This window comes from Micromesistius poutassou (genome assembly GCF_964030765.1).
Source record: "Micromesistius poutassou genome assembly, contig: SCAFFOLD_2386, whole genome shotgun sequence".
Lineage (NCBI taxonomy): Eukaryota > Metazoa > Chordata > Actinopteri > Gadiformes > Gadidae > Micromesistius > Micromesistius poutassou.
Genome location: NW_028177453.1, coordinates 63,557 through 74,421, shown reverse-complemented (window position 1 = coordinate 74,421; position 10,865 = coordinate 63,557). Strand labels below are relative to the sequence as shown.

General features: G+C 45.0%; 1 protein-coding gene across 1 annotated transcript; it reads right to left on the bottom strand.

The window, feature by feature from the left end:
* Positions 1-4,627: 4,627 nt before the first annotated feature.
* LOC311376119 (queuine tRNA-ribosyltransferase accessory subunit 2-like) lies at positions 4,628-10,442 on the bottom strand. Its single transcript, XM_084491001.1, has 6 exons — positions 10,308-10,442; positions 9,866-10,101; positions 8,003-8,058; positions 7,027-7,103; positions 6,253-6,465; positions 4,628-5,559 (listed from the first exon to the last, which is right to left on the bottom strand). The coding sequence occupies exons 2-6, from the start codon at positions 10,066-10,068 to the stop codon at positions 5,221-5,223; spliced, it is 888 nt and encodes a 295-aa protein (XP_084347127.1). The 5' UTR covers positions 10,069-10,101; positions 10,308-10,442; the 3' UTR covers positions 4,628-5,220.
* Positions 10,443-10,865: the final 423 nt, after the last annotated feature.

The window sequence follows — 10,865 nt, the reverse complement described above, 5'->3', positions numbered from 1 at the left end:
TCCTCCTTATGCTCATGTCCAAAATCCTCTGCACATTTCCTGAGGGAAAAGTTGGCGCAGCTAGGGGAGGATGTAGCTCCGAAAAGATGTACCTTCATCCTGTATTCACATGGTGCTTGGTTCAAGTCTCCTTGTGACCACCAGAGGAATCGCAGCAGATCAGCATCATCTGGGGGCACTTGCACCTGGTGAAACATAGCTTCTATGTCAGCCATGATGACCACAGGTTCCCTCCTGAACCTGGTCACAACTCCAATCAGTGAGCTGGTTAGATCGGGCCCTTGCAACAGCTCTTCATTCAGAGATTGTCCTTTGTAACTGGCACCACAATCAAAAACAACTCTGAGCTTTCCCTTTGTCGGGTGGTAGACACCATGGTGCGGTATGTACCAGACCCTGCCATCACTTCTTTCCAGCTCTGCATCAGGAACCTTTTCAGCATAACCTTTACCAAGTAGATCGTTAATAAAGGTGTTATACTCCCTGTAAAACACTGGATCCCTCTGGAGCCTCCTCTTCAGATGGTTTTGACGCTGTTCCACCACTTTCCTGTTATTTGGCATGCTGACGTTTGGATTTTTCAAAGGCAGGGCGACCTGGTAGTGACCATTGACATGTTTGGCTGACTTTGTGACCATGTCCATGAACCTCAGGTCTTCCCTGGACAGACCCACTTGTTCCTCCACAGCAGATTCTGGAAAGTCCATCTTAAATTGCTGTTGCCACAGTTCATCCAAATTTACAATGGACACACGGTTCACAGTTACTGGCTGCTCACAGTAATTGGCCTCTCCACCGTTTCCTGTCAGTGGTCCATTTACCGTCCAGCCCAGCGCCGTCCTTATAGCGTAGGGTCCATTGTGCTCACTGCGGATAACTTCCAGCGGTTCCATGGCTCGTGGAACATTCGTTCCAATCAGCAACTCAATTCCAGCCTCAATCTGTGGTAAGGAGATGTGTTTTAAATATGGCCACCTTGTCAGATCCTTATTTGTGGGTATGTTTGCTTTGTGGACTGGCATTGACAACTGAGTATACGCTTTTGGCAACTCAATGAAGCTGTCATCTTCAAGTGCTGCCACCTCCAGCTCTGGCACAATGTAGCTACTGACCACCTTCTCCTGCCCCATGGTCCTGAGAAGAATGTTGGCTCTCTTCCCAGACAAATTGAGCTTCTGCTTCAGACTCTCAGTACAGAACACCGCAGTACTTCCCTGGTCCAAAAAGGCGTATGTGAGAATGATTTTATTGCCCTTCTTCGCCTTCACTTGGATCGGCACGATAGGAAGCTTGCAATCCATCTCACCAGCCCCTGTAAGCCCACTGGAAACCAAGGTGTCGTCCACTGTAACCTGGATGCTTCTCTCAGCTGGTTCTGCCGTTGCCACACTATCCTTATGGAGCACAGTTGGATGTCTTAGGCCACACTTCGAGCAGGAAATCTTCCTTTGGCAATTTTTGCTTATGTGTCCTATACACAGGCAGCGAAAACAAGCACCATTTTCCTTCAGGAAGTCAATTTTCTCTTTGTGTGCCATTTTTTCCAACCGCGCACACACATCCAATGTGTGTCCTCCGGTGCAGCAGGGACAGATCTTCTTGGCTGGTGGTTTTATGTATGTAGCTTTCACAGGTTGAGCTGTTCTCTCCACACGATTCACTGTGGTAGCGAAGCTGGTTCCTCTGATGCTGGAGCGAGGGGGAGGTTTGTGTTTCATTTGTTTAGTTGTTATAACAGTGTCCTGAATGTTTCCAAACACAGGGTCTGTCAAGATTTTTACCTGTTTTTCAACAAAGTTGGCAATATCCACAAACCTTGCTCTCCTATTGTACCTTTCCTGCAGGTCACATGCGTCGCACCTCCAGCGGTCTCGGAGTTTGTACGGCAGTTTTTTAATGATTTCCACCATGTTTGTGGGTGTGTCCAGATCACTTAAATACTGCACATCCTCCAAAGCGTTGCAGCATCCACGCAGAAAGAGGCCGTACTCCTGGAGGGCTTTCACATCTTCTGTTTTAATAGTGGGCCATGACAAAGCTCTCTCCATGTATGCTGCTGCCACCTTTTGCTCATTGCCATAGTGCTCTTTCAATAGAGCCTTCGCCTTCACATATCCTCTGCTCGACTCAATGTGCTGACAGCTCCTCACTAGTCCCTTTGCATGCCCTTTGGTGTATTGTTCAAGGAAGTAGAGTCTGTCACAGTTGTTACTGGTGTTTCGCTCAACTCCATTTTCAAATGCTTTAATAAACGAATGGTATTTGAGTGGGTTACCATCGAAAATGGGAATTTCCCTTTTTGGGAGTGCTGAGAGGCATTGTTGTTGCATCAAGAGTGTTGAAATTTCATTTTGTTTTCTCATTATGTCCAGCACACTGTCATTTTGTGATGCATCAGTTTGTGTAACATTGGTCACAGGATCTTCAGGAGTGGTTAGATAACGTTGGAGCAGGTAAGAAGGACCTGGGAGATGTTTTATGTCAGGTAAGTGAGTGACTTTAGGCTTCACAACTGTCTGTGTGGTTTCAATTGGGTTGGATTTTAGTTTAACTGGCAGTGATGGGACAAATTCCATAACATTGATGTTAAGTTGTTGTTTTGAGCATGTCTTTTCATAGTATGAGTTCATCCCATCTGAAACCTTTGACTTTGATTTACTGCCAACACTGCTTTGTGATTTTATAACACTTAGTTTTGCCATTTCCTCAGCGATTTCATTCTCCAGTAAAAGCTGTTCTCTTCTTTTGCGTAGCTTTAACTCCTCTTCATCCAATGCATGTTTTTCCTTTAATGCCTTTTGTTTTGTTGCCAAAATTGCAAGATTTGTTTCCGTTTTTAAGCGAGCAGATGAGCGTGAAGCCAAGGATGAGGAATGATGTGAGCGTGATTTCTTGGTTGCATTTGAGATGCTGTCACAGGGCTGTAGTTCATCCTGAGGATCTTGTCCAGTGGAAACAGGTACTGGAGGGTCAGCAACAGACAAATCCTTACTTTTTTCGACAGGAATTTGTTCTGCATAATTTATTTCCTTTGTTGGTTGCTCAGAAGTATTTGTCTGTAGTGGTAATTCATTTGAGTTTTCATGCGGATTTTCCTTTATCCATTTTTCCACTTGTTCCTTGAATGCATCACTGTAATCCATAATGCTAGAAAACCACTCTTTTTGTTTTTTATGTTCATCATCAGGAAGAAGTTGCAATACTTCGTTGTGCAGGTCAGTGGCCTTTTTACACAGTGCATTCAAGTTATTCAGTTGTGAGGGGATTTCAGTTACATTTTCTTTTGATTTCATGTGCGCTTTTATTTGCGGAATAAGCTCTTTGATTTTATTAACGGCACTTTTGCGCTCATGCTGCAACCGTTCGATTTTATTTTCCATTGCTTTGGCCGTCAGTTTGATTTCCCTCTTTTCACGTTCCATGTTTGAACATTCAGCATCAGCGTTTATTTGACTCATTTTCGTTAGATTGTATTTTTGTATGAAGCAACACAATCACATTTCATTCAAGAGCGTATTCAAATCCATCCATAGACATTGCATTTCAATTCATTGACAGAGCGGATTCGATCCAAGCATTTCAACAAGCAGTAGGTCTTTAGACAACATCAGCCGCCACATGCCACAAAGTCCCGACATCACAATCCATTAAAGCACGGAGAATATGCGCCACCATCAATGCGCCAATGCAACCAGCGTATCCATTTAATACATTGTCCTCATTTGACTCAATGCATTCCAATCGAAGCGGATTCCTTAATCCACAAACATTAACAGGTTCAGGCCTACCTGTTCCCAGGTAAATGTTTGGCGTGGTGTGGCACTTAGCTGTGGCTCCTTCGTTCTCGGGCTAGTCGGTGCGGGACGACTTGGTTCTTTGATGCGGCTTGATGATTTTCATTAAACGCCTGTTTTTTGTTGACAAATGTTGCGGCTTCCAAACACAAACCTTTTAGCCGCTGAGAGTATATGAGGTTTGGGTCCTCAGGTACGTAGATTTGTGACGCGCTATAGTAGATTATGATAAAGATACGCTGAGATCCAAATATGCTTAGGTGCATTTATTGTAACAAAACAGCACAGAGCCATCACAGCGCAGCAAGGATGGGTAAACGTGAAAATGAGACTGGCGGATTAAACAGGAAAAAAGGGTGATAAATGAATGAATGAGTAGCGGTAGCGGTCAACAAAAATTACGGCTACTCCCAACCCTGACTCTCTCTCTCTCTCTCATCTGCGTCACCGGTGAGTGCCCACCTTTACGCACACACACTTCCGCACCGTGCACACGCCCACTCCCAGGTGAACCACGCCCTCTGCAACACACACACACTCTAACACACCGTGCTGCTCATCTTCAGCCTGTATGTCTCTTACAGGCAGTGTGTGTGTGTGTGTGTGTGTGTGTGTGTGTGTGTGTGTGTGTGTGTGTGTGTGTGTGTGTGTGTGTGTGTGTGTGTGTGTGTATATACTGCCTGCTGTAGCTCTCTGCCACTCAGTATATACTCGTACTACTAAATATTAACAGAAAGAAATCTAATGAGAAAAAAAAGGAGAAAAAGTATCGAAAGCACCGTTTTTTTTCAATGAAGATAACATTAAATTAATCAGAAATACAGTCGCGACATTGTTAATGTGGTAAATGACTATTCTCGCTGGAAACTGCAGATTTTTAATGGAATATCTACATATTTGTACACTGTCAATCGACCATCACTCTTATGGTTCTTATGGTTCAATTGTTTAGCTAATCGTGTTGAAAGGCTAATGATGATTAGAAAACCCTTGTGCAATTATTAGCACAGCTGAAAACTGTTAAATAAAAGTTCATGGAAAACATGAAATTGTCTGGGTGACCCCAAACTTTTGAACGGTAGTGTATACGCTAGGGGTGTAACAATACACAAAAGTCACGATTTGGTACGTACCTTGGTTTTTAAGTCACATCAGGGTTAAAATTGTATTTTTATCAGAAAAATATTTTTGATTTGATGATGTCTGATTTTGATGTATCAAACAAATGCCTTAAACACATGAAAAGACATCCAATACAATTGAGGATAAAAACACAATAAAGTCTAGGACTTATTTCCATTGTGGTCCTCAACACAAAACATCAGGACAAGATAAGACGCTCACAGAGTGTGTGATAATCAATAAAAAAAAATTCTTAAAAAAATAATAAAATAAAAATTCAGTACGCACCGAAATGAAACGTGCATCAAACCGTTAGACCCGTACCGAATACGCATATCGTTACACCCCTAGTGTACACATACACACAGGCTGGCTGTCTCCAAACCCCTACTACACTGTGGACCCTGCACCCTTGGAGTAGGGAGGTGGAGCGGGGGGCCGACCTGGGCTTGTCTTCTGGCAGCTCCCCGGCCACGGCGCTGATGAGCTGGGTCCTCAGCGAGCCGTCCATGGAGCCCGTCTGAAAGCCGTCCAGGCAGAAGCCGCCCACAGGCCGCTTGGCCGTCTCCCTGGCCGACCGGACCCTCTCCTCCAGGCTGTCCCCTCCCTCCACCACCCCCAGCACCTCCGACCCCTGCAGCTCCTGGAGCACACACACACACACACACACACACACACACACACACACACACACACACACACACACACACACACACACACACACACACACACACACACACACACACACACACACACACACACACACACCAGAGAGGGGTTGGGCAGGGAGACGCAGTGAAGGGGGAAGATTTCCAAAGAATATGGCTGTGTCCCAATTCAGGGGCCGCATCCTTCGAAGGACGCATTTGAAGACCGCTTACATCACAGTGGCGTGTCAAGTGCTGTCCCATTTCGAAGGTTCCTTCAAATGCGGCCGAGATATGCAGCCTTCTTTTCCCAGATTTTTTTTTTTGTTTTCCTTCGAAGGATGCAGCCCCTGAATTGGGACATGACCTATGACTCTTTTTTACATTATCGTCATTTTATTCAACGTCATTTTATGTATGCCAAAAAAAAAATGGATCAGCCAAATCTTACAGAACAAAAGTTTTGGAGTAATCTTCCCCATCATCTTGAAAACCAAGTTGGGCTCCAAAAGTAATTTCACATGATAACAAAGTCTTTCCGACCATCTTCAATCCCTTCAGTCAGTCAACAACTTAACAAAACACTTAATCCTTAACGTTAAGTAGTGTGATGATGACTGCAGTGTGATGATGACTGCAGTGTGATGACGACTGCAGTGTGGGTGTGGCTGCAGGGTGTCTCAACGTACCGCCGTCTGTTGGTGGAGGAGCAGACACTCGTCGAGATGGGCCAGAGTCCGGTCCACTGATTTGCGGAGCCTCTTCCTGGAGGTGACGTCCCCCTGCCAGGTCTCCCCATCGGCCATGCTCTGGTACAGGTCTGGCCTCAGCGCCTTCTGCAGGGCCATGAACCGGCCCACCGTCAGCTCTATCCGCCCCCCGCTGCCCCACACCGACACCGTCTGGACCACAGGGAGTAGGATCAGCCTGCTAGAGAGGCTAGCAACATACTCATGGACCCTGAGCCACCCTAGATAGGCTGCTAGAAACATACTCATGGACCCTAACCCACCCTAGAGAGGCTGCTAGCAACATACTCATGGACCCAGACCTACCCTAGAGAGGCTGCTAGCAACATACTCATGGACCCTGACCAACACTACAACAGAGGGCTGATTATGGTCCCACGTTCACGCAACGCGGTTACAGACCCCTTACATCCTTGCGGACCCTCCTTGCGTCCACCGCAAGGGTCTGACGTGCGCCTCCCAAAAATTGTAACCTTCTGTTGAGGCGACACAGCCGCAAGCGCTGTGATTGGTTGGCTCACTAAAACCTGACGCAGAACCATAAAGGTTCACGACTGCGTCGAAGCGTCTGCATAGTCATTGCGTTGTGTGAACGTGGGACCATAATCAGCCCTTAGGTTGCTAGCAACATACTCCCGAGTTAAACTCTCCCAATATGCGGAATGACTTGGATAAACATGAACCATAGCGTTATTCTTGAGGAGCCACCCTGACCTTGTTGGTGACGTGGCCCGCAGGTCTCGGGGTCAAGGGGTCATGGAGGGAGCAGTACAGCACTGTGTCATGAAGACCTGCACCCAAAGAACAGAACAACACAACAGAACACCAGTTGGACCAATTGGAAGTGTTTTAACAGGAAGGTTGGTGAAGACAGTATTTTGTAGGCCTTCAGTGAGGTCAGCCATAGGTCGAGGTTAGAGCGAACAGGAACAATGGTGAGGACAGTATTTTGTAGGCCTACAGTGAGGTCAGTAATAGGTTACCTTGCCAAAGATTGTTTGGTTCGCTAAGATACAATGTAAACTCTTAACTGGTTCTTGTAGACAAAATAAATGTTTCAGTGCTTTGGGAATTGAATTGCCTAGTTTCCTTTACACAAGCTGCACGGGTAAATTGCATGAGCGATGCACTACAAGCAATTCTATAGGTGGAGGGTATTAACATATGTGCATTGGGTAGAAGATCAAGAGGTGACAAGATGAAAACCACCACAACAAGGGAAAATACCGTGGGCCCTGTAAACCAATCAGAAGCCTCCTGTCTCTGCCCGCCTTGGGACACACAATGTTATTATCCCATGCGGGGGGAGTTAGCTGTAGTATAATAATAATAATAATACTGCATAACTAAAAAGGTCATCAGGGAAACACATTGTGCCTGGACCTCCACAGGACTTCATTAGCCTGAGCCTCACAGGGAAAACAAAGCACTCAATTATCTACATCAGATGTAAAATATGACGATTTACATCTTCTCTATTGTAGCAAGGGAAATACTACGACAATGGATTGTGCGCTACTTCCGTGGTCAGGTTACTAAACTATTATTATACTGTAGATACAACCAACAATGCAAGCTGCATGCATGATGATGTGCATCCTTTTTCACACAAGACTCAAGCATCACTTATACAATGCTGCAAGGATGAAATAATTGAAGGCACATGCAATGAAGCCTGCATTTACCATACCTGCAAACTTCTTGAATCCATCCTTATATTCCTCCAACACTTCCTGGTGCTCCGCTCTTAAAGTTAAAAACCAACATTAATATAAGTGGGGAGGACAAGGCTTGTAATATAAAGGAGATGTGGACATGTGTAGCATAGGCATAGATTTCGGGGGGGACGCAGGGGACGTGTCCCCCCCAATATTTAGAAAAGGTAGAATTGTCCCCCTCAAAAAAATCTATATATTTTTTTAAAAGGTTGAAAAAAGAGGTAATGAAATACATTTTGGCGGGCTCAAAACATTTATATATCCTTCTGACCTGTAAATACGTTTCCCAATAATTTCAGACAAAGTGGACCATACCATCTTAACCCTGCCGCACAGTCACACGCACATTCGCAGTAGTGATGGATTTCATGATTTGTTTGCTTGAATCAGTTCGCGTCGGTCAGTTCGCCAAGAAGAATCGTTCGAATCGTTCGTTTGTTCGTTCAGTCGTGTTTACGGTAATGGTGAATCGGTTCTCAGCTGAGTCGTTCAGACTCAGCTCCTCCCTCGTTCTCATTCAAACGAATCACGAATGCACATTCTCAGCTGAGTCGGTCAGACTCAGCTCCTCCCTCGTTCTCATTCTCAAACGAATCATGGGCGTGCAATGGTGCAAACGATCATCAATCAACACAACAATACAACATTAACTAAGTTCCTTTCACCACTAACTGTGCGTTCACACCAAACACGACGGGGCGACATGACTCCATACAAAGTCAACGTAGAGACGCAAATCGGGCGAAATCTGACGGCATGAAAGCCCTGTCACGGGCGAGCGCATTCACGTGGATTTGCAGTGTGACACTTTCGCTGGAGTTTAAATATTTTAACTTTGCCGCGACATTCGCGTGATGACAGCCAATCAGCGTTCAACCGGCAGGGCCAACCGTTCCCTGCAGTCCGCAGTGAACCGCAGAATGGAGGAGAAAGTGATTGTTGCCGTTTGCAACTCCCGGAGCTCTAAATATAATATTATATGATATTATATATTATATAATATATAAATATCTATATAATATAATATATAACGGCCAAAAGTTGTGTGCGCCTCCGGATTATATTATTAACCCATAAACGATGGGCATTCCGACGTCTCTCCCTCCACAACAGGTAAAGACATGCAATGACGGTGATCTCGGCCATGGTTGAGAATGAATAGGCATGAAGCACCGTTGGCGGACAAAATATGTCGCCTGACATAACTGCACAGCAAAGGATTATGATTATGATTTGTGACTTTGGCGACAGCGCGAAAAATGTATTAGTGTGAACGCACAGTAACACATTCAGCAAACGAACAGCGACTAGCGAGTCAGCACGTCAGCCAGGGGAGTTGAGTCTCGGAGAACGAACGAGACAAACTGAAACGGGGAATCAGGTCGGTTCGTTCTTGTTAAAGAGTCCATTCGAACTGATTCGTTCGCGAACGACCCATCACTAGTTTATACAGTCTATGGTTGCGGACGCAGACAGTGACAAGAGCAACAGGTTAGTGTTTGCATTAGTGTCCAATTAACTGTATAGAGGTGACACCACAAAGTATACAAGTTAATGCCAGACGAGGTGTCCAATTATCAGCAATGAATGGACGACGGAGGCGAGAACTGTCACTAAGTAAATTTCCTATACATAGTAAATAAATTTCCGCCATAAATTAATTCAGAAAATTTTTTGAATAAAAATTCACCAGAATGCAGGAAATGAAGTGTTTGACGCTCAAAATTCTCTGGGGGGGAACCCCCAGGCCCCCCGCTGAAAATTTGCTGAAAATGTTGAATCCAAACCTACGCCCTTGGTGTGTAGTATAGGCTATCTGGAGGGATGTAACTCACACTGTGGATAGGGAGAGCTGTGTGACGGAGGGGAGAGGGCTCAGGGTATGCAGGGTGTCCTGGGTCAGGTGGGGTACAGTGCCACAGCGGGTGTACAGTAAGCAGCCGGGCACCTCCAGTGAGCTGGTGGTCGCCCTGCCGATCTCCCTCAGGACACCGAGGCGGTATCCTCCTTGAACCACACGACTCAGCTCCAGTTTCATCTTTCATACAGCAATACGCTCTAATACCTACAACTGCAAAAACATACGTCTTATAACTTATTCATAACTAAGCACGCCTCCCCATATGCGATAGGGACGTTAGCGACCTAGCTAACAAGCTCACGTGTTCTTCACTCATCGATACTGTGATCTTGAAATACATTTTTTGTGCAAGACAGTGGCCATGGTTTAAATTGACACTAAACGTTTTCATTGGGAGCAGTTTAATAACAGCTTACCGTAGCTTGACAGAAGCACTCCCTACTTCCATACACAGAGAACTACAACACGGACCTGGAACAAGACTACACGTCGCGGTTAAATTACGTCATTGTTTCAGTTGCCCTTCGTAGTCTACAGATCCAAACGTCGAAATGTTTTTTTAATCAGGGGAAAAAACTGAATATCATTTTGGTGTTTGATTATTTTGATTAGTTATTTCAATGGACGTTCAGCAGTTTAGGTAGCGGAGCGAGGTTAACAAATGTTACCATGGTAACGATAAAACGAGCCAACAAACCTGCGTCTACCGTTAGGTTATACTGGGACCTGTAGTTCTTCTGTCCGTCGTTGGTATAACTTTGAACACGGAGAAATTATAATAAACTACAATACCCACTTACTCCATTCACAGTGCGTACGCAGTATATCGTGTATCACAGGTTTAGTTGTAGGAGGTTGAACTAAGTAGATCTGATGTATTAATTGTGATGATCGAAAGAAGATATAGGGAATCAGGAATAGGGTTAGATACAGTCAGGTTTATGAAAATAATGACATTTCAAAGAAACAATCAT